The sequence below is a fragment of the Bipolaris oryzae genome (assembly GCF_000523455.1).
Source record: "Bipolaris oryzae ATCC 44560 unplaced genomic scaffold scaffold_47, whole genome shotgun sequence".
NCBI classification, from domain to species: domain Eukaryota; kingdom Fungi; phylum Ascomycota; class Dothideomycetes; order Pleosporales; family Pleosporaceae; genus Bipolaris; species Bipolaris oryzae.
Window position 1 is genome coordinate 1 of NW_006911323.1, and position 22,505 is coordinate 22,505.

Sequence of the window (22,505 nt, forward strand, 5' to 3'; positions counted from 1 at the left end):
AAGTTAATCGCAAGCATCTATTTACTATAACATTACGTTTTTATAAATATTAAGCTATTATGTGGCGTTGTAAAGCCTCATTTTTGAGATCGCTGAGATGGTGTTCAGCGTGCACGAGATGAATCCGTGCACGAGGTGCACAGACACGTTATCCTTCTCATTGGCCTATCTTCCTCCTACACCTGCATCCGCAACGATGCCTTCAGACGGTGCCACTGGGCCATCGCCAGCTTCCACAAGTTGTATGACAGGGACCCAATGAGAACCTCTGAATCCTCAGGTATCCGTAAAGCTGACCCGGAATAGCACAGACAGGCAGCATAGTACCCCAGAAGCGGACCGCCGACGCCGCTCATGGCAAGCAACGCATGGTCAAGGTCACGCGAGCTTGCGATGTGTGTAAAGCAAGAAAATCGAAGTATTCAGGTGGACAGCCATGCGAGAGCTGCACGCGACGCCGAGTGCACTGCCAGTACGAGGCCATCTACACGAGGGGAAAGAGGGCCGCGCTTCGTGCCCCAGACCCAGCTACTGGGCCATCACTTCCTGTCAACACGCGTCAAAGAAGCACTCCTAGACCTCCTCATGAAATTACAGCAACTATGACCAATCCAGCCCTTGCCGTTGCTCAGAGCGCCAATGATGCGGACCCGCCATCGCGGGCTTCCCCGGGCCTCGAGGTAGCTGGGCAGTACTCAGACACCACGTCCGGTCTCTCATTCCTCCACCGGGCCTGGCGTCGCATCTCGAACAAGGAAGGTACCCAACTCATTAACGGTCAGCTTGGGTTAGCCGAAGACAGCCAGCTGCTGATGAGCGCTGGCGACAAACCGTTTCAAGAGATTGGGCAAATGCAAATGCCATCATCAGAACGTAGCCACGCACTACTAGATTTGTATTTTGATGTATGCATCGCAACTTATCGACTACTCCATCGGCAAACGGTGGAGGCTTGGTTGACGTGCGTTCTTCAAAATACTCAATCCAATGTTACACTTTTCCATGGTACGTAGGTGCGCAAAGGTCGCAACTCGCAGCCTACCTTGCTAATCTGTTTCGTCAAGGTATTGGTCGGGCCAAAACAGCAGTGGTACTTTCAGTACTTGCAATTGCATCGTTCCACGAAGAAAAAGCCAAAGGCGGCATCGCATCATCGCCCGAGAGCGAGTTGGATGTAGAGCCACAGAGCGAGCTCTTCTTTGCCGAAGCTACCCGCTTAACCGCAAGCGAAACGGGTATTCCACAACTTGAGTCAGCTCAATGTAGGCTTATCCAGGTTCTATACCTGCTCATATCCTACCGATTCAATCAAGCGTGGTACGTTTTTGGTCATGCTCTCCAAATCATACCGGCCTTGGGCCTGCATCGAAGAGACGACCGTAAAAGACCTGGATCTGCCACTAAGCGCGATTATATCCAACAGCAGTGTAGAAAGAGAACATTCTGGGTGGCATACATTCTGGACAAGTACCTCGGCGTCATCTTTGGACGTCCAAGACATTACCACGATGACGATATCGATCAAGATTTCCCAGACGCGGTGAATGACGAAAGCATGACCAGCGATGGGCCACGGAACTCAACTTCGGATGACTGCCACCTGGAGTCGCTGATATGGCATGCGCGTCTTGCTCAGATTGCAGAGCGGATCTCGCGCGAAGTGTATTCCATCAAGCCGGTATGCAATTTTTTTGAGATCATGCCAGTATCGTGCTGACTGCGAGGTCCAGATACCAAACCATCTTCGCCTCGCTGCTTCCCACCGTCTGGGAGCCGCGCTGCGTGAGTGGAAGTCTTCCCTCCCTCCCTTCCTAGGCTCTGTCAATCCGAGCAGCCTTATTCCTACTTTTCGTCGGCAATCCACTGCCTTGAAGCTTTCCTATTGCCATGCGGTTATGTTAGCCCACCGCCCTTTTCTCCTTAGGAACAGGTTGGGCGATAACGATTCCATGCAAGATCTTGCAAAGGATAGTCTCCATGAGTGCATCTTGGCTGCGCGCTCAGTGCTGGATACAGTTGATCGCGTGGCGCGTGAGGGTCGCATGTTTCACGCATTCTGGTGGACGCACTACGTCTGCTTTTGCGCCTTGCTTGTGGTATACGTGTCAACTATACAAGATACCTACCGAGATTCCATGTCAGGAGGTGATCGCCAGAGTATGCTAGATCAAGCTGAAAACTGCCTGCAACACTTGGCGGGGGCTACAGCCTCTAACTCACCATCACGGAGATATAGCATTATTCTTCAGGAACTTCGTGCTGAAGCTAAACGAAAGACAACCGTCCCAGCTCAAGACTATTTACCACCGTCGTCGGCTGCAAGTATTGCTGGCAACCCAATGACATTACCTCTAGAGGCTACAAGTGATTCTGATCCGTCGAATCCAACTCTACAGATATGGCAACCCCTTTTTGGTAGCCCCATGAACATGAAAACACCAGGTTTACAAGACTTTTTGGATGACTGGCAGACAACCGACTGGCTTGACCTTGACTCTTCAGCATTTGGCCCTTTTCCTGACATTGATGGTGGGCATTATCTTATGTGGATTAAGGTAGATACTTTATCACCAAAACGACTATATGTATTCCTTTGCAATCTACTTCCTCCCTCACTGCCTCGTCACTCTAACAACTACAATGTGTATCTAAAAAGCGGTGACTTATCACCCATATCCAGGAGCTCTTCATCGGTGTATCGTGCGCGAATCTCATCTTCGCTAAGCTTCGCCTTCTTTGAGTTACCCCACTTGTACGAAAGCTCAAGCAGGAATGCGACAAGAAAACCGCTGGCACCAAAGGCGAGTGATAACCCGAATCCTGTCTGATACTTGGGCTTCTCGCTCTCCAGATACATATAACTACCAATGACACCGCCAATGTTGCCGATGCAGATATTGAAAGCCACACCAATAGCTCGTCGAGAAGTTGGAGCTAGGTTGTTTGCCGCCCAAGAGCTTCCCGCAGGTTGTACCGGGTAGATGCCCATACATGTAAGGATGATTGCAAAGAAAGCAGGGCCGAGGTTGCCACCAAGATTGCCATCGAAAGAGATAATGACCGAGTAGCCAATGAAGATCAAGCACAAGGGGATCGCGACGAATGGCAAGCGCCAGTAGAATCGATCCGAGAGCTTAGCAAAGAAGATTGAGCTCAAAGCTCCAGCCACGTATGGCGGGACTGTCATCAGTTGCGCATTTGTGTTGCTGAACCCCATGCCCTTGGTGATAGTAGGCAACGTAAATTTTGTTCCTAGTGGCAATTTAGTACATGGAAGATAAGAAAAAGGATAGCTCATACCGTAGGAGCAGGCCGAGATGCAAAGCAAAATGTATGCCTGCATATAAAGACGCCAATTGCAGAGGACCATCTTCAAGTCATTCCACTTGAAGCCCTCTTTCTCCTCCTCTCCGTGTTTTCCTCCATCTTTGATAAATCGTTGAAGCTCAAGGAAGCGGATTTCGTCGGGTTTAAGCCACCTTCCGCTCAATGCAGGAGAGTCGATCAGGAAGAAAAAGCAGGAAATACCGAGGCTAACGGTAGCGATGCCCTCGAGCAGGAAAATCCACCGCCAACTAATCACGAAGCTGGGTCAGTATGTTTGAAGGATCGAAACCCACGGCCATACACGATAGGGAATGAGAAGAAATTCGTCAACTCATCCACAGGGGGTCAAGCTAGTTTGAAGCCACTTACCCTTCGTATCCTCCGATGCCGTCCATCTTGGCAATGGCTGCCGCAAGTAAACCACTAAAGGCCCCAGACAATGCCGACGCACAATAAAAGTATGAGATTCTCGTAGCAAGATGCTTCGGCATATACCAGTAGGAGCAGAGGTAAACAGCACCTGGAAAGAAACCGGCTCTTTGACTACTTAGCAAATAAGTGCAGTCTACAGTTGCGCACAACTCACTCGAATACACCAAGAAGGATCCTGGTTATCAGTAGGCCAGCAAAGTTCTTCACCACACCCATCATTGTCATGATGATGCCCCAACTAACGATAAGGATACCAAGGTAGTATGATGGTCGTTTGAACTTTTTTAGCAACATGTTCGACGGAACCTCGAGCAGGATGTAGGGTACGAAGAAGACCGATAAAACAACGTTCCATTCAACGCCATTTAACCCAAGATCGGTAACCATTCCTTCAATTTTCGCGTTCTATTCAATATCAGCGCTAAGATTTTACCAGTCTTTGGTGCGACATTTACGCCAATATTCGCTCGATCGATATGAGATATGAGGTAGAGGATTGCCAACATGGGCACGAGACGAATGTCGACCTGAGGATGTCAATATAACAAGACCATTCCTAATATCGCATCAGCCTACCTTGCGAAGTACTCTCTTCCTCTTTTGCTCTGGATAGTTGGTGTAAAAATCAGCATCATCGGGTGCAAGCCCCAAAACTTGGAAGTTGTCGATCTTGACCATCTGAGGCGCTTTTGAAGCCTGGATCGAATCCGCCGCATAGTCGACGCAATAAATCTCGTTCTTGTCGATGGTAGCCATTGTGGTGGGTGCGTAGCAAAGGTATTTGGATAATATGATAACGTAGCACAAAGGCTGTACACAGTCGGAAACAGTGCCTTCTACAAAAGCTGTGATTCCCAGGGCATACCCCAGGGCTTTATACCTTTCCCTTAGCCATAGCAACCCAGCATGTAGGTGTCCCAGCTTCCAGACAATAGTTTAATCTCAGCCACTTAGTTTTCTGGGGAAAGCCAAGTGCGGGGAAATATATTCATACCAAGCTCAATCTAGATATACTCAGCTGCGCTAAGGACTCCGATGGCGTTAAGATGGCTTCCGCACGAATCAGAGATAAATCCGCCCTTGTCGGATATATGCAAGTATTTCCGAAACACTAACAATTCATGTCTTGACTTCGGTGCCATACTAATACCATATCTCCCACTACAGTCCATACCATACTTCATCCACTCATCTTTTGCAATCCATCTCGGGGCACATCTTGACAATCATGGCGCCTGCACATATTACTCTTGCTACTTCTATGCCGCCAGTACGGCCGCCGGCTACGTTCTTAGATATCCACAAACCTGATTTACAGCCGGATGAGTCAACAATACAAACTGTCGACGCACTGGTTCGACATCGTGCGCGTCAAAGTCCCAACATCACTATTGTCTCATATCCAAAGTCGGGGACAAATTTTGTCGATTACTCGATGCAACAATTAGATGTTTTTGCCTTTAGAGTAGCCCGTCATTACCAGGCACTCATTCCTACAAGGAAAAGCTCATCAGAAAAGCCTACAACAGTGGCGCTGCTTGGTCCAAGCAACTTTGAGTACCTGATCACGATGCTGGCTCTAGCCAAACTTGGCCACACAGTGTTGTTCCTCTCGACTAGGATATCTCAAGCTGCCGTCGACTCATTGCTTGCGACAACTGGCGCCAGATATCTATTAGCCGACTCACGATATGCTTCCACGGCCTCTGAAGCTCAAAAGAACCTTCCCGAATTGTACATCAGTCAGATCGTCACGTCGGACATCTTCGAATTTCCCATTGAAGTGCACGCCGATACTCGCCTGGATTATCAACTTGATCATAGCATCGAAGCTTCAAAAAATATTTTCATCATCCACTCTAGCGGTGAGTAGCACATCGAAAGTCAAATAACCCTTGCTAATTCGGCTTAGGTTCTACTGGGCTACCCAAACCCATCTACCAGCCTCAGAAAAGCGCGATTGCCAACTACGCCGTCAGCATGAACATGAAGGCATTCATCACTCTACCACTGTACCACAATCACGGCATCTGCAATTTCTTTCGTGCAGTGCATAGCGGCAAATCCATCCATATCTACAATGCTGACCTACCTCTTACACAGCCACACCTTGTTACTATCTTGAAGCAGCATGACTTCGAGATTTTTTACGGTGTTCCCTATGCTCTCAAGCTTCTCGCAGAAACCGATGAGGGTATCCGCCTTTTGAAGCAACTCAAGGTTGTAATGTACGGAGGAAGCGCTTGCCCAGATGCCCTGGGCGCTTCATTGGTGGAGAACGGAGTAAATCTAGTCGGTCACTACGGAGCGTGGGTTATTACCTTTACATACATTCTCCGTATAAGCTAATAAGACGCAGAACAGAAGTGGGTCAGCTGATGACATCTTTCCGGCCCCAAGGAGACACAGCATGGAATTATGTTCGCGAAACACCAAAGCTTTCGCCTTTCCTTCGATGGGTCACTCGCGGAACTAATCTGTACGAATGCACAGTCTTGTCGGGGTGGCCAGCAAAAGTAGCTTCAAACCTTCCTGATGGTAGCTACGCCACGAAAGATCTCTTTGAACCGCATCCAACTATTGAGAAAGCTTGGAAATACATAGCTCGCCTCGATGACACCATTGCATTGCTAAACGGAGAGAAGTTCAACCCAGTCATGATGGAGGGCACCATTCGATCGCATCGAGCTGTTAAAGAGACCATTATTTTTGGTTTCAACCGACCTTGCCTAGGCATCTTGATTGTGCCTGCAATTGAAGGCACTTTCGAGTCTGAAATTGTTGATGAGATATGGCCTGTTGTCGAAGCAGCAAATCAAACGGCAGAAGCATACGCAAGGGTATCCAAGGACATGATTCGGGTCCTGCCGTACGATTGCCCATATCCCCGTACAGACAAGGGAAGCGTCATTCGACAAGCCTTTTATAAGGAGTTCGCAACCGAAATTGAGAATGCATACGATGCCATGGCAACAAGCCACGGTGACCTCAAAATTCTTACTGGGTTAGAACTGGAGAACCACCTTCGTTCTATCTTAATCAATCACACGCCACTTGCAAAAGATATAGACCGTACAACCGATCTCTTCTCACTAGGAGTTGACTCCCTCCAATCCATCCAGGTGCGAACGGAGATTCTCAAGACTGTCCATATTGGCGGCAACAAACTTGGCCAGAATGTCGTTTTCGACTATCCGACCATTGCATCACTCAGCGCTCACCTTCACCGCCTTCGCCGGTGCGAAGGAGAGCAACAGTTGACACTAGCCGAGCAAATGGGAGATCTTGTGTCCCGATACAGCTCTTTTGAGCCAGTCCAAAAGAGACGCTTCATTGCACTTACTGGTGCCACAGGCTCTCTTGGAGCCCACGTCCTTGTACAATTAGTCGGGCGTCCCGATGTTGAAGCAGTGCACTGCTTAGTACGCGCCAAGACCAACCGCGATGCTATGCAGCGTGTTCGAAAGTCACTTGTAGACCGAAAAGTCTACCATACGCTATCGCTCTCGGCGCGTAGAAAGATACATGCACTAGCAGCAGATCTTTCCGATGCTCGCCTTGGCCTAGATGACGCGGCCTACACAGGAATTGCTTCGAATCTTACTAGCATTATACATTGTGCCTGGAGCGTCAACTTCAATAAGAATCTTGTTTCTTTCGAAAAAGACTGCATTGCCGGTGTGCGCCATCTCATCGATCTTTGTATAGCTACATCCTCGGCGGCGCCTGCATCTTTTGACTTTTGCTCGTCGGTCAGCACAGTCACGCGGTGCCCTGATTTGCATACGCCCGAACGAGTAGCGGAATATGATTGGGCTCAGGGTATGGGATACGCACAGAGCAAGTGTGTCGCAGAGCGCATTTGCATGGCCGCTGCAGAAAAGGCAGGCATCAAGGCTCGAGTGCTGCGTGTTGGTCAGATCGTGGCTGACACAGTGCACGGGATATGGAATGCTACCGAGGCCATTCCTCTCATGATGCAATCTGCGCTCACCGTTGGAGCGCTTCCCAAACTACGAGAGTCGCCGAGTTGGACGCCTGTCGACGTGGTTGCTAAAGCAGTGACGGAGATTTCACTCAGTGATGCGGGTTCTGTGGTCGCAAACGTTACAAATGCAAAGACGTTTTCGTGGACAGAAGAGCTTCTCCCTGCTTTACGCGAAGCCGGCCTTGACTTTGAAGAGGTCGAGCCCAAGGAGTGGGTGCGGAGGCTTCGCGCATCGAACCAGGATCCAGTGGCCAATCCATCCGTCAAGCTGGCTGATTTCTTCGCGTCAAAGTATGACAATGATAATTTCAGTCCTACACGGACATATAAGACGGTTATTGCGCGCTCGTACTCGCCTTCGCTAGATGCTGCTCCCGTGCTCAGCACAGAGTTTGTCAAAACTTTTGTTAAGCAATTCCAAGCAACAGCATGGCGCGATCACACTTGCAAGGTCACAGAAAAGAAGAGGCTTGTCGTATTCACCGGACCCTGCGGAAGCGGTAAGTCGACTATCGCGAAAAACCTTGCTGGCCGCTTCAAGGCTTCGTTCATCGAGGGTGATGATCTGCACACAGCAGACGCAGTCACGGCAATGGCCGCGGGGACACCTCTCAATGACCAAATTCGGATACTCTGGCTTGAACGTCTCAAGAAACGAGCTGTCGATACTAGTACTATGCTAGGCTATGATTGCATCTTCCTTTCTTGCTCTGCTCTGAAGAAGTCTTACCGCAATCATCTTCGCAGCTTTCCTACCGACGATGTTGATGTCACGTTTGTGGATCTGCAAGTGGAGCAGGAGGAACTTGTACGTCGGGTCAAGGAGAGAGAAAATCATTACATGAAGCATAGTATGGTGGAGAATCAGCTTGCTACCTGGGAAAGACCTGATGTCCTAGAGATAGATGTACTTCCGGTTGATGCTGGGCAGCCTGTGGAAATGGTCATGGAAGAAGTGGCAAGCCTTTTGGACGCAGTTGATCAAGATGGGTAAGATAGTCAATCTTTCGATCCGACTGAGTACATGCATGATAATACTTTATGTTGTTCAAAGTATAAACAGTCGCGGTCCTCTGTTCCGATGAGTGCATCGATATACTGTAGCAAGAAACTTTGCACGTTACTCCCGCCATTAAAGGTTTGATAAGGCGGGATATCATCCTCCTGCTCGTAGATAATACTATAAGATAATTCCGAGGATTCTATGTTCGCTCTTTCGCAGCTGACAGTTGCCGTATGCTATCGAAAAACGGCATAGTGCTACAAAGAAGTCGAGCGCTAACCCATTTAATTGCCGTAGAGATACTGATGAACTATGATCCATTAACAAGCCCCCTAAAATTGCCGTTTGTCGGAAGGTTTTCCAGTCCCATGGCATTGTTTCCATCTCTGAGATACTAATTCTGCAGACAATACACCACGCATGTCGTAGTAGGCACTATGCCATGGGCTTTGTATATCGCCGGGTATTAATTCGAGAGTACCTGAGGAACCTTCTAAGGCTATGTGAGACTTTTACTGGAGATTATGAGAGAGATAGAAAGAGTAAACTCGCAGGGCTCAGGTTGCTATATGTCAACGCTTCAAGTGCGCAATAGCATACCAAGTCCAGCAGTGTCGAAGTGCGCTTTCCCGGACTTTCCTTCCTCGCCGCGTAGTCATCTTCATCCCACAATACTTCATGGGGCAGCCTTTCTAAGCGCCCATTGGTGGAAGGTATGTATCCAAAAAATACACAATTGAATTTTTAGGATTTTCGTTTGAAGGCTCCTTCTGAGGAAGTCGAGGAGCCGCAGCAATGGAGGATAAAAAAAGACGAAGGCGACAACCAGGATGACCCGGGTGAGTGTGACATTCCATTGCCTGACCCAGACCTTCCCCCAATCCGACAACAGCCGAGCACATACCTCTTCTTCCCACCGTTCTAATCCCTGTTCTTAGTAAGGAAAACTTAGGGTTGTCATCAATCTCCCCAAAACCCCACATTTCGATATCTGACCGAGCTTCCACACCCAAAAATGACTGTCCCCTTCAAAACGACAGTACCAGCAACACCATTAGGGACTCCTGTCTCCCCAAAGACTCTGAGTAGAGCTACTGAAATAAGAAATATAGAGCATCTCGTGCTTCATTGTTTAAGGTCATCGATGAGACAAAAGTGTTCGAGGGACTTATTGTCATGGCATCATCTACCGAGAGGTGTCGAGCACTAGCAACTGAGTAGTGCCGAAGGCTCAGTCACACGCTTCTTCGCTACTGTAGCCAATAAGATAGAGTAACCCCCTGTCGCGTACGTTCTTACATCGGTGTAGAGTTCATAGCCGATTATTTATCCAGCGCGGTACCTGTAATATACTCGCGCTTTCGTACACGAGCCGCCCAGATCCGCGATTTCCTTGTCATACGTACCTAAATAAGCAGCCTTAGCCGAGTGCTTCATACCGCTTACCTCGAAGTACACATCTGTCACACTTGATGAAATCTTGGGTGCAAACAAAGAGTGCAAGGCGAAGTGGCATTGCAATCTTGGTATCCCACCTGATAAGTAGCTAATCTTGTTTTTCTCCAGAGATGAAAGGTCTAAGACTGGGAATACGAAGGGGACTGATATTCCACCAAACAGTGCTTACACAGTAAAGCTCGATTTCTGTTTACGTATACATAAGCGGCGGTGTGGAAGGCCATTGAGGCGGTGTTCATTTGCAGACGATGCATGGCTGGGTATTCTAAACAAGCACGAGCCTCGTGCCGGCTCTTCCAATCTTGGAAGTTAGTTATCGGACCTTTTTGGGATTGGCGACTGCGAGTTTTAGTTCACGGTATTACTAGTTAATTTACAGATATTGCTTGGTTGTATGATTTAGGAAAAGTGCCGAATTACAAAACGTAACGATCTAGACACTGTCAAGGATGGTTATGGGGAACTAGCGGTTTCCAGAAGGACTGGAATGTCCTGCTGTGTACGTGCATTTACTGCCTCGGGTATTGACCACACTTAGCCCGTCGAGGATTAGACCCCTGTGTTACCATATCATCCGTCGACTTGTTCATTGGTCAGACCGATACTTAGGGCATTGTCCGTGTAATTTGTGAGTGGTAAACACGGGCGTACGGCAATACTATAACGGCGCTTCTTTAATGCTGGGCTTTCGAGTTGCCTTGCTTTATAAAAGGATAGAGCTGGCCCGACTATGTCCTATACAGCACCTGCCATTTCACGCTTCTCAACAGCCAGCATAATCTTCCTACTCTAATTCCGATAATCTACACTCAAGATGCGCGTCGCTCTTCTCGCTGCCATCCTTCCAGTGGCCCTCGCTGGCTGGAACCCCAAAGCATGCAATGGAGCTGGAGGCTGCACCCACGTTGGCTTCTCCACTCCGGACCCTTATGTCTGCCCTGATGGCAGCAGATTGAACCTTCCTTCGTTTGCGAATGAAAACTTGAACGCTGGCAATGGAAACGCCGATTCCGTGTCGAAAGACGACTTCCCCAAGACGTGCACCAGCGGCGCTGTCCCTCCTGCCGACGCTACCTTCATCGTAAGCAAAGCCTTATCACTCGACTTCCAGAAACGACAGTCGACACACAAAAATACCTATACTAATTCCCATCAGAAAGTCAAGTCGGTCAACAACCAAACCATGTTCTTTTATGTTACGAGCAAGTGCGATACCCCCAAGCCGGAAGCTTTCAACTGCTATAACAAGAACCCGAACCCATCTACGTAAGTCATTGACCAAGCTTCTCCGCAGGTAACTAGTATGCTAACTATGACAAAGCCACACATTCTGCTCCATGTATGATAGTAAGGGCGCCTTGTGCAAGGGAAACCCCGCGGCCGGATACTGTGAGCGTTGGGGATACTCGACCGTCAACCCCCAGTGCGACTTCTGGAAGCCAGGCGGCCCGGACCTCCCCAACACGCAATGATTTCACTAGCATAGCTTCTTGTATATATTATACTGGCTGAAGACACCATCGTGGTGATATGTAGGCTTTGGCACAGGACGACAAGGAATTCGACATGAATTCTTCTTCACTGTCTGCATGGTGATTCGTGTCGAGATATGATTGTGACTCTTATGGTGATAATCACGACGACCTTGGTTGAAAGAGGCTGAAGTATCCATCATTTCAAGTAGAGCAAAGGCCCGGTTCAGTCATGGATCCCTTATCCATTGAAGTAAGGATTTAGCTGGCGTGATTATCCCATTGCGGTATTGCTCCTCGTTGCCAGCGCGTGCGATGAATAAACATATCAATGGCAGTTGCGTTTTGCGAATATGACATGACAGCGGTTGCTTGATTGCAGATGACTGCGTCAGTGACGTACCATGCGGGAATGTCCCATCCATTAAATCTATGGAAGCTCTACTTGTTCTCACCCTTGGAAGACGAGTTATTCATGGCTAGCGGCTACTAGTAATACAGTATGCAAAGAATGAGGTATCTTTTTAACAGGAAAAAAAATCAGATACGCGAAAGGTTTTAGATTGGAGGCTTTGCCTCGCCTGGCACATAATCTTGTGCAATCTTGACAGCGCCCGGGCTAGGCTTGGGGTACGTCGTCCGCCTCTTTGCGCGCACGTAAAAGTTCATCGGACGAATCAATTGGAACTCTGGGTCGTATGTGACAGCATCATCGCCCTCCTTGAAGAACTCGTACCGATATACGAGTTCTGGCAGGATTACCTTGACTTCGCCGAGTGCAAAGTTGAAGCCGATGCAGCTCCGAGGACCGGTTGCGAAAGGCATGTATGAGTTCTTTGGACGGTTGGCTACTTCTTCAGTGCCCCAGCGGTCTGGATCAAAGCGGTCTGGATTTGACCAGATGTTTGGGTTGTTGTGAATGGCGTGCAGAGCACAGATGACTACAGATCCAGCAGCAAGCTTGTAGCCGCCTGGCACAATACAGTCGACCTTGACCGTGCGGCCCGGTTGGAAGGATGGGTTGTGTAGGCGTTGGGTCTCTTTGACGAATTTATCAAGGAAGGTCAGGCCGTCAGAGAGTTCTGGCGTCCATTTGGTGTTCTCGCTGACACCAGCATCGACGAGTTCCTGCAGCAGTCGGTCTTGATTTCCAGGGTATACGCACAGCGCATAGAGGAGCCATGAGAGCAGTGAAGAGGTGGTTGTGAAGCCAGCACCTGCTATCGGTAGCATGTTCGGAATGACAAGGTCACGTGGTAGCTTGTTGCCTTGGTCATCGGTGGCACGCTTGAGGTAGTCTACGACGCAGCTTGCTCCGAGAGCAGCTGAGTGCAGAGGCAGATCATCTTCGGTATCGCCTTTGGGCGCATTGTCGATAGCGGTGTTCATAATATTCCACAGCTTGGCGCCGACATGGTGGAGGTACCAGGGGGCCGTAAAGGGCACAACGCTCAACTTGGAATACCAAGCACCTCGCGACATGACCTTCTTGTTGAGGGAGAGTGAGTATGCGATCAAAATGACCAATTCGTTCAGAGGTGAGTCTGGCGTATCGAAGTGATGTGAATCGTAGCCAAGCGCAAACTTGAACACTGTCTGGGACGCCAGCTTCAGCATGTACTGGTATGCATTCCAGGCCTCGCCTTGTTCGTCCAGCTGGTCGAAGACCTTGAAAGAGTCCTTGACGGAAGCTTCCATCAGGGGCGTATAATGTCTGATGGCCTTTGGAGCCATGGAGGGTGGGATGAACTTGTGCGCTACTCTCCATGCTTCAGTATCAGTGTCGCAAATGAACAGCGCTCTGTTATCTTTAATGCCGGCCAGAGGATGGTCTGGTGTGATAAGTTTGCTGAAAAACTCCGACTCTTGAAAAGCTACTGTTGCAACAGCGGGGTCGTTGGTCAAGTAATTCATTTTGCCCATTGAGTCGTATTTGATAATTGGCCCATACTTCTGGAACAAGCGAGCGTGGTTTCCCTAAGGAGGGTCAGTTGTGCTATGGGCATGGACAGCAGCCGACTTACCAGATGGTCGGGAAACACCTCGTAGTAGCTACCTACGAAAGGAAGGCCTTCAGGACCAGCAGGATCTCTGATAGCCTGGCCGTCGACTGTGATGCCAAGATGTTCCTCGCAGTCCAGGACGGCGTCCAGGTCTGGCAAATCGTTTCCTTTGGCATCTTGCAGGGCAATACCTGAGCAATAGCAGATTAGCCGATGTATGGGCGAACAAGGGAAAGTGCTGAAATGCGTGCTTACCGGTTGGCTGGATGATGTTGTATTGTTCAGCTATGGCGATTTGTAGGGACTCAAAGTCATGGCATTGGCCAATAGGAATGTCTTGGTGGTAGACGTCTTTGTCTTGCCCAACAAGGTAGAAGCCTTTAAGAGTCATTTTGTGCAGTGGTCCAGTGTGAGACAGGTGTGTGAATCAAGTCTCAGGGCTCGGTCAGGGAAGCAACAAGGCGACGAAGAATTAATATCGTAATTCCACCCTTCCCCTTTGACGGCGACAGTGGTGGGACACATCCATATCATCGGCCAAGAGAGTGGCTAGCGTGATAATATGACGCAGGGCCACTCGCCAGCACACGAATTCGTATCCTGGAGGGCATGAACCGAGGCATCTTTACAAAAAGCGTAGTGGTAATGAAGGTCGTGCGAGGAGTCCGGCCGAACCCTTTTGTCTGCAGGTTCTGTGCATCCCAGGGGGGGTCGGAGATAAATGCGCGTGCGCCACAAGGATGCCGATCACTGTGATGCGAGTCTGATTAACGGCGGCGCTGCCATTGGCGGGGACGAAGATGAGCCTCGGCAAGTGGGCATCATCCGTCTCCACTCCCAACGGCCGACGGTGCCTCTGCCTCCGACCTTCTTTTTTGCTGCCGTCATAGCGTTTTGAAATTTGCATGCCAGCACTGCAATTGTGATCTGTGCATGTGCAATGGCCACTGCCGATCCACTCTCCTCGTGCGACGCCATGGCGACGGTCATGGCAAGGCGGGATGGCGTCGAGCAAAAGCTCCCGTCGTCGCAGCCTCGTCTCTCGCGACCAAGTGCATCGCATTCCATCACTCCAACTCATCCTCCAGCATGGCCGACGCCGTATACACTCTCGCAGAGGTAGCCAAGCACAACACCAAGAATGACCTCTGGCTCACTCTCTGGAACTACGTCTACGATGTGACCGACTACCAGGAAGAACACCCTGGCGGCAAGGAGTTTCTTTTCGAGAACGCCGGAGCGGATGCCACCACTGCATACGAGGACATTGGCCATTCCACCGACGCCAGGGAGATCCTCGAGAACTATCGAATTGGCCGCCTTGCCGACGATGACTGGACCGATCACGAGGCAAACAGAATGCCAGTCATCAAGCCAAACAAAGTCTTTGTCGTCAACAAGCTCCCCACGCCCAAGTCAAGTCTTGCCCAACTACCAACCATGGGACTTGGACTGGCCTCGATCATTTTGTCTTATGTCTACGGCCACAAGGTCACGCCGTACTTGCGCCATCTCCAAAGCAGCGGCTTCTGGAAGGGCTTTGCAGTCTCTTCCATTGCCAGCATGGCCCTCGCGGGCTATGCCAGTGTTTGGGCCACCAAAAGTTTCGATGTCGCACACATGGATTTCAGGGCGTATCCCGCGCATTACAGGGCAAAGTCGACGGCATCCAAGCCAACCAAGAAGAAGGACATCAATCTTGGTGTCCTAAACGCCCGCGTCTACCAGCCGTTTCCGCTGATTGAGAAGACAAACGTTTCCCACGACACCCTTCGCCTCGTTTTTGGCCTTCCTAGCGAGAACTCTATCCTTGGCCTACCCACTGGCCAGCACGTTGCAATCAGGCATGAGGTTGATGGCAAGCAGATTACCCGATCATACACACCAACCTCCAGCAACCAAGACCTAGGCCGACTGGAACTGACAATCAAGATATACGAAAATGGCAAGTTAACACCATGGCTAAACAAGCTGAACATTGGAGACATGGTTGAGATTCGAGGCCCCAAGGGCGAAATGAAATATCACAAGAACCTCGTCAAAGAACTTGGAATGATCGCCGGTGGCACGGGTATCACTCCCATGCTCCAAATTATTCGACGCATCTGCGAAGACCCGCGCGATCATACCAAGGTCACTCTGTTGTTTGCCAACAAAACCGAAGCCGACATCTTGCTCAAAGACCAGCTGGACCGATTCGCCAAGGAGAACAGCCAATTCAGTGTGCACTACATTCTCAGCAACCCTTCCGCCAGCTGGCAAGGTGCAAAGGGCCGTATTAGCAAGGAGCTGATTGAGCAGTATATGCCTGCACCAGCCGGCGCAGACAGCAAGGTGCTTCTGTGCGGTCCAGACCAAATGGTAGACTCCATGTCCAAGCATCTCCAAGAACATGGCTTCAAAGCACCAGGTAAGACATGGCCTCAATGCGAAACCCTTGGACTCTCTGCTAACGCAAATCTACAGGCTCCATCTCGAAACCCCAAGACGAGATTTTCATTTTCTAAGCAGACCCAAAAATTCCTTGGATTCTTAGTCTTCTATTTTTTCTTTCGTCGCCATCAATATTGGCCGGGGCATCTAGGGTAAAGAGGCAACTTGAAGCGCTTGGAGCGTGGGAATACCATATAGACGTGTATCACACATAACAGGGCGTTTGTCTTTCGTAGCCTGAGCATGTAATTTCTAGATACGATAGCCACTTTTGAAGGTATTATATTGGTCCAGAGCCTATGTAATAACATGTTGGGTTTGGTTATTCATCTCTGTTGTTGCTGTTGTATCCCTCGGTGGGGAAGGAAAAAGATATTGGAGCGCAATTCATTCATCCGAAAGCCAATCTACAAGTGATGTACCTTCTATTCCAGTGGGTTCAGAAAGCTTCTAAAAGTTAGCAGACACTTCTTGGTCTGCTAAATTCAGTCTCAATAACATCCCGCTCTGCTCTTCCTTGCTTTTCATGGAAAATGTTGTCTTTTCTAAGAGCGAAATAGGCACTCGTAGATTGTATCGTCGCCATAAAATGCTGTGGAACTCGATCCAGTAACATCAATTGAGGATGACCACTTCCGAGCACTTGGTTTTTGTTTTTTCTCTCTCGAAAATAGTGCAGTAACAATATATAAGTTCACGAACAGATGTCGGTAACTGAATAGCAAGAAGCAATCGCCGACCGGAATCCGGCATGCCCGAAGCGCGGTGCCGCAAACCAGAGGCCCGAGCTTTTCGGTCGCAGTTAATATTCACGAGAGCAAATAGTGGCATGCTACCCGTCCCGCGGCGCAGCTCGTCGCAACTTATAATAACCCTCCCACTGGGTCCAATTGCTCTCAGAGATACTCGTCCGTCCTCCAGTGTCGTTCCCCTCTCCCTTCCGTCTCCTCCACCATCACCATGAACACCATCTCCCCGCCCCCGCAAATAAAACGGCTCTCAGGTCCCAAGCGTATTCTCGGTATCCTCGTCGGCATTACAGGCGGCTTGGGCGCAAATGCCCTGCTAGCCTACAGCGTATCCTCCTTCTACACCCGCAACACCAAATTCGTACCCTTTGACACCTCCGCCCCGGACCTCGCGACCAAGACGTTCCGCAACCACAACCCCCTCAACAACCCGCCCGCCTGCATAGACCACGCCATCAAGCAGGTCCCGTACGGAAAGCTGCCCGAGAAGTACTGGGTCAAGGGCAGTGGGGGACGCATATCGGTGGACCAGAAGGCGCTGGCGACGGATTTCTGTAGGGGCATCTGGAGTGGAGTCGCTTTCCGCGTTCAGAGGCGGTACTTGGAGAGGAAGTATCGCGCGCTTGAGGGCAGGCAAGATCATCTCTGGGATGTCAAGGACTTGGAGAAGAGTACTTATCCCGTTGGAACCAAGATTGTCGATCATTTTGAGGTCGTGGAGCATTCGGATGACAAGGTATTGTCATGAGTCGCAGCGCCAGCAAGTGTGGTATGCTAATCAACGTGGTGGCTAGGTTATCGTGCGATGTGGTGATTCACCGCTGAACCAAAATCAGCGACCTTCGGATGGTCTGTTTTCTATGGAAGTATCAAAGGATGACGAAGCACAAATGGCGACTTTTCACCTCAAGTCTGTTTTCCTAGATACATCGCCAGAGGGTAAGAGCACCCAGCCTCTGCCCGCGAACTTCCAGATTGCGCATCGCTGGTACACTAAGCTGTGGATGGAGAGCGCAACACGCAAGTTGATCAAGGAAGCGTAAAAGTACTCGTGGCAGGAATTGGAGGAGTTTGTACTTGTGTGCAAGACATGGGTAATGATTAGCCGTTGAATAGTCATGTTACTAGAGAGAGATCTTGTCTATACAGACGCTTGCCGATTTTTTTTGTATATACTTTCTGTATACCCTTGCGCTGCTTTAGTTAAAGAATAACAGAAGCAAACTTTCCGCTCAGAATGACCTTGGACAAAGTCGCTTGCAGAAGCGATACACTTTTGGTACGAGGTCATATTGTTGCAGCGCCAAGCTCAAGTTAATCTAGAGCACCCAGGTGGGCTTCTTCTACCAACAAAATGCTGGACAGTATCCGGAAAACATGCTATTGCGTCTAGCTCCTGAACAACATCAGACCAGCTTCCTCTGCGTCCACTTGCTCTTCCTCTTCACTCTCAACCTCGTCATGCTCCCGAAGCCCCAGCCTCTGCCCAAATAGACTACCAAACAGCTCATCTCTCTGCCGATCACCCCACTCACCCCTGTCTTCTGGCGCCATGAAATTCTGTAGCTTCTCTTGGACAGTGTACCGAAGCTTACGCCCCTTGCTAGCCTTCGTATCAACAATCTTCTTAGTCTTGGCCTCACGGGCTACCTGCCATGGCGCCTGCACAACAAATTCGGCCGTTCCGTTAGCATTGAGATCGGCAGAGCGTTGCTCGAGGAGCTCCTTGAGCATCAAACCGTAGAAATCGGCGTCGTCGTAGATGGCGGGGTCGGGCTGCGCTGCTTTGTTGGATGATTGAAGGGGTGCACATGAACGAGGCGTTTGTGTGCGAGTGACGAGATGGGATGATTTAAGCTGTGAATCGAGGACTTCGGTGAGGGTTTGTTGCGCAGAAGCGTTGAGACGAGCCTTGTTGTTGGTTACCGTCGTGGCTTTCGTCTTGTTTGACCACCGCTCAAGAATTGCTTTGCGGTGTGGCAGAGTGCTCTTTTCCGTGTCCTGAATAGTAGACCAGATTTCCGATGACGGGGTCGCATGGTCGAAATTGGCGCGCTTCCGCTTTTGGCCTGTTCGTGACTCTTCCAATGATAACCGGAGGTTTGTAAGATTATTCAACAATGTCAAGGCTGCGGCCTCTGCAGCCTCGACCGGTGCTTCCTGAACAGTTTCATTATGGTAAGGCTCCGCAGCCATAGAGTTGGTACTGATCAGGGCTTTTTGTAATCGGATGCGGGAGTTGAGTAGTGTATCAAACGTCTTGCGCTGTGTCTTGACAGCCTCTCCTTTGGCAACATCGGACTGGGTGCCGGCGGCAATTGTCGATGTGAAAGACTTGCTTGCAGCCATGAGATCACGTACAGCAGACACATCGGGCTTCTTGTCTTTGCTGGGTTGGTCCTCATCGGAAGCTTCAGAGTCCTCTTCATCCTCTTCGTCTTCTTCGTCGTCACTGACATCCTCGGCAGAGCTTCTTATCTCTTCGTCTTCATCACTCATGTCCAGGTCCAAACCGCCGTCGGCGTCACTTCCACCACTCTCATCTTCACTACCAAGCTCAGCGTCGTTGATGTCGTCTTCTCCTTCCTCATCACTAGCTTCGCTATCCTCGTCATCGAAACCTCTCGCAAACGGATCGTCGCTGTCGCTATCCTCGAGAGCCTTGCGGTCTACTTTGCGCCCAGTATACTCCGGTCCGAGGGGCACCTCAACCGGCTTGCGCAGCTTGCTCTTTCCTACAGCTGTATAATGCTCGCGCCCAACTTTCTCGTCTTCGACGTCTGAGATGTCGCTACCAGAACGCTCGTCCTCGCTGGAGCTGGGCGCAGGGTCGAGTAGGGACTCGGGATCGAAATCTGATGTATGCGTTAGAATTATTCCCATACCGCGACAATAAAGAGCTCCTACCTCTAGTCTTGGACTTCTTCATGATGTCAATGTTGGATTATGGTATTCTTGGTTGCGGGTGCACGCGAAGAGAAAGTTCCCTCTGTGCCCCACAAAAAAGTCAAAAGATGTCGGCGTTTCATTTTGCCGATGCGCGTCACCTCCGCGACCAACTCCGCAACTCGTGTTGCATCTCGAAACCATGTTGAAGCCACGGCTATTTTCAACATTGCGGTGTTTGCAGCATGAGAACCCCCTCGTATGTTGTGGTGAATACGTAGGCGGGCGCAGTGGCTGATGTCTGGCGCAGGGCCTTCCGCGCTCCGGCGCGCCGCCGCAAATGCCTCGGATGCAACGAGGATTGCCACAGAAGCGGACCATCAAAGATGTGAAAAGAGTGATTGCTGTTTCATCGGCAAAGGGTGGTGTGGGCAAAAGTACCATTGCCGGTATGCCAGGCTTATGTCCACGCCATGGCCGACGTCGACACGCTAAAACCATGTTTTAGTGAACCTGGCATTGAGCTTCGCGCGGCAAGGTTACAGAGCTGGTATATTGGATACTGATATATTCGGTCCATCCATACCAACTTTACTCAACCTATCTGGCGAACCTCGATTGTCTACGAGTCAGTCCCGAGCGCGTCCAAGCACACTGACACGTCCTGACTTTGCCTACCAGACAACCAACTCATACCCCTCTCCAACTATGGCCTCAAGTCCATGTCCATGGGTTACCTCATCCCAGAGTCCTCGCCGGTAGCATGGCGTGGCCTAATGGTGATGAAGGCCATGCAACAACTGCTCCATGAAGTCGAATGGGGCGGTCTGGACGTCCTGGTCCTTGACATGCCACCTGGAACTGGGGATGTACAGCTTACCATCACCCAGCAACTGGTATTAGACGGTGCTGTCATTGTCTCTACACCTCAAGATCTATCTCTCAAGGATGCCGCAAAAGGCATCGAGCTGTTTCGAAAAGTCGATGTGAAGCTGCTGGGCCTTGTATGCAACATGGCGGGCTTCAAGTGCCCAGGATGCGGAGATGTACATGAAATATTTGGCAGCATGAAGAACATCAGAGACATGTGCAACAAGTACGATTTGAACATGCTAGGCGAAATTCCCTTGCATGGCAGCATTAGCGAGAATGCAGATCGGGGTAAGCCGACTGTCGTGTCGGAGCCAGATGGAGAGCGAGCGATGGCTTTTGGTAGCATTGCCCAAGAAGTGGAGGCATTAATTGGCTTGCAGAGATGAGTCACCATCTCAGCTTGATCCAGTTCATGATGGATCCTGGGCCAATCATTCAAATTGCCAAAAACCGAATACATAAAAGTTCTCTAGCCCTCAGCTGTTTCCTGGTGCCGAGACGACTCACAACATACTTCACCCACCCCCTTCATGACTTTTGCAATCGCAACTCAGCTTTGGATGGTATCCTAACAAACCCATGCATGTTTGGGAAGCATAATTGCAGCCATGTTGACAAATGATGGACATTCGGAGTACTATTTGAATCTTTTTCATTGTTCATTAAGAGCTTTGCCATTCCTAGCCCTCTCATTCATCCATTCCCGGATTGGTTCCCATTTTCGACAAGTATGTGCTCCCGACCGCCCTAGGGAAAGCGGGAATCCTGGCCACGAGTAAAGTGGAGACGCAGTCAGATCGCCGTGGCACATGAGGGCTTGTCGAATGCGATCCAAACAATGTTCCATATGTTTTATGTGCCACCTGGGGTCCCCAAGTTTCTCTGCTATCTTCCTCTCGGTTTGAGAGTGAGCAGTATGCTCATTGGAAATGTTGTAGAGCACTGGTTGAAGCTCGTTGCGTATTGTATTGAGGCAGTGGAGGGAATGAAAAACATCGGGTCTAGGAGGGTTGAGTAAATTTGTCAAGGATGATCTTCTTCATAAACAGAGAGCAAAGCTGGGTTATGTCTTACTCAAAATGGTACTCTCCATCTTTGTGCTGAGGAGTCAAATCGTCCAAAAAGGGAGTGGCTTCTTCCTTGCTCATAGTCGGGAATTCGTCTGAAGCTAGTGTTAGAATGGGAATCTCATAATCTATTGGCATACGCAGCTGAGTTTGATACGTACCATGTAGCAGTTCTTCCCATGCTTGCTCTATTTCTGGACTTGGCAGCCCGAAGTATTCCACTTTTGCGTCGTGTAGACGTATGACTCGACGCTGATCCATATCGTAAGTCAACGCTCCAGTATATGTTTGTTGCTCATATTGGACGGCCTTGCGTGCGTCTTGGAAGTCTGTTTGCCAGAAACTGGGACTGCGACGAGACCAGATGGTAAAATTTGTGATGGTAAATACCAAAAGCAACAACAGATTAATGGCTGTCGACCAATACCAACGTCGGTAATGGCTGTGCTGAGCAATCCATCTACCTGTTTGTGGTGCCTCATCCTCATGGAGAAAAGCAGTCTCTTCGTCATTTTCTTTGTCGGAATTTGGCATTTTGGGTTCGAAGATCGAGAACAAGTTGTATAAAATAATTCAGTATCGAAATTTCCAGAGCGTCCAATACCCGAGCGCTTAGAGATCGACTGACTAGCTTCCGGATTGTTAGGACAGTTGTTAGACCTTGGTGAGCTGGAGAAAAATCCGAGCTTGATAACCTCCACCAATGGATAAATCAAAGGAATAAGGTTCATGACGCCATGTGTATACGCCGGTAACAAGATGGCAGCGGAATGTCACGGATAGATATGCTGCTGACGAGATTTCCTTGGCTCTC

At 49.7% G+C, this 22,505-nt stretch overlaps 10 protein-coding genes across 10 annotated transcripts; 6 read left to right on the top strand and 4 right to left on the bottom strand.

The window, feature by feature from the left end:
* Window positions 1-196: 196 nt before the first annotated feature.
* On the top strand, window positions 197-2,543 carry COCMIDRAFT_48551 (uncharacterized protein; the record flags this gene model as incomplete). Its single annotated transcript, XM_007688783.1, has 4 exons — window positions 197-242; window positions 307-1,005; window positions 1,065-1,678; window positions 1,731-2,543. Coding segments are annotated over 4 exons (2,172 nt in total), but the record flags the coding sequence as incomplete, so codon positions are not given.
* A 92-nt stretch (window positions 2,544-2,635) lies between these two features.
* Window positions 2,636-4,515, bottom strand: COCMIDRAFT_35841 (uncharacterized protein; the record flags this gene model as incomplete). Its single annotated transcript, XM_007688769.1, has 6 exons — window positions 2,636-3,252; window positions 3,301-3,575; window positions 3,697-3,864; window positions 3,914-4,164; window positions 4,215-4,286; window positions 4,336-4,515. The coding sequence occupies 6 exons, from the start codon at window positions 4,513-4,515 to the stop codon at window positions 2,636-2,638; spliced, it is 1,563 nt and encodes a 520-aa protein (XP_007686959.1).
* A 472-nt stretch (window positions 4,516-4,987) lies between these two features.
* Window positions 4,988-8,741, top strand: COCMIDRAFT_92740 (uncharacterized protein; the record flags this gene model as incomplete). Its single annotated transcript, XM_007688784.1, has 3 exons — window positions 4,988-5,624; window positions 5,672-5,987; window positions 6,119-8,741. 3 exons carry the CDS (start codon window positions 4,988-4,990, stop codon window positions 8,739-8,741), a joined length of 3,576 nt encoding a protein of 1,191 aa, XP_007686974.1.
* A 2,281-nt stretch (window positions 8,742-11,022) lies between these two features.
* Window positions 11,023-11,680, top strand: COCMIDRAFT_92681 (uncharacterized protein; the record flags this gene model as incomplete). The annotated part of the gene is made up of 3 exons (XM_007688785.1): window positions 11,023-11,289; window positions 11,365-11,474; window positions 11,530-11,680. The coding sequence occupies 3 exons, from the start codon at window positions 11,023-11,025 to the stop codon at window positions 11,678-11,680; spliced, it is 528 nt and encodes a 175-aa protein (XP_007686975.1).
* A 558-nt stretch (window positions 11,681-12,238) lies between these two features.
* COCMIDRAFT_35844 (uncharacterized protein) lies at window positions 12,239-14,074 on the bottom strand (the record flags this gene model as incomplete). Its single annotated transcript, XM_007688770.1, has 3 exons — window positions 12,239-13,657; window positions 13,705-13,874; window positions 13,939-14,074. The coding sequence occupies 3 exons, from the start codon at window positions 14,072-14,074 to the stop codon at window positions 12,239-12,241; spliced, it is 1,725 nt and encodes a 574-aa protein (XP_007686960.1).
* A 698-nt stretch (window positions 14,075-14,772) lies between these two features.
* Window positions 14,773-16,190, top strand: COCMIDRAFT_35845 (uncharacterized protein; the record flags this gene model as incomplete). The annotated part of the gene is made up of 2 exons (XM_007688771.1): window positions 14,773-16,093; window positions 16,150-16,190. 2 exons carry the CDS (start codon window positions 14,773-14,775, stop codon window positions 16,188-16,190), a joined length of 1,362 nt encoding a protein of 453 aa, XP_007686961.1.
* Window positions 16,191-17,076: 886 nt separating this feature from the next.
* On the top strand, window positions 17,077-17,908 carry COCMIDRAFT_92675 (uncharacterized protein; the record flags this gene model as incomplete). The annotated part of the gene is made up of 2 exons (XM_007688786.1): window positions 17,077-17,601; window positions 17,660-17,908. The coding sequence occupies 2 exons, from the start codon at window positions 17,077-17,079 to the stop codon at window positions 17,906-17,908; spliced, it is 774 nt and encodes a 257-aa protein (XP_007686976.1).
* Window positions 17,909-18,254: 346 nt separating this feature from the next.
* COCMIDRAFT_25446 (uncharacterized protein) lies at window positions 18,255-19,794 on the bottom strand (the record flags this gene model as incomplete). Its single annotated transcript, XM_007688758.1, has 2 exons — window positions 18,255-19,720; window positions 19,773-19,794. 2 exons carry the CDS (start codon window positions 19,792-19,794, stop codon window positions 18,255-18,257), a joined length of 1,488 nt encoding a protein of 495 aa, XP_007686948.1.
* A 159-nt stretch (window positions 19,795-19,953) lies between these two features.
* Window positions 19,954-21,010, top strand: COCMIDRAFT_35848 (uncharacterized protein; the record flags this gene model as incomplete). The annotated part of the gene is made up of 4 exons (XM_007688772.1): window positions 19,954-20,010; window positions 20,062-20,200; window positions 20,260-20,379; window positions 20,433-21,010. The coding sequence occupies 4 exons, from the start codon at window positions 19,954-19,956 to the stop codon at window positions 21,008-21,010; spliced, it is 894 nt and encodes a 297-aa protein (XP_007686962.1).
* A 266-nt stretch (window positions 21,011-21,276) lies between these two features.
* Window positions 21,277-22,225, bottom strand: COCMIDRAFT_92693 (uncharacterized protein; the record flags this gene model as incomplete). Its single annotated transcript, XM_007688787.1, has 3 exons — window positions 21,277-21,625; window positions 21,699-21,792; window positions 21,853-22,225. The coding sequence occupies 3 exons, from the start codon at window positions 22,223-22,225 to the stop codon at window positions 21,277-21,279; spliced, it is 816 nt and encodes a 271-aa protein (XP_007686977.1).
* Between the last annotated feature and the right edge of the window lie 280 nt (window positions 22,226-22,505).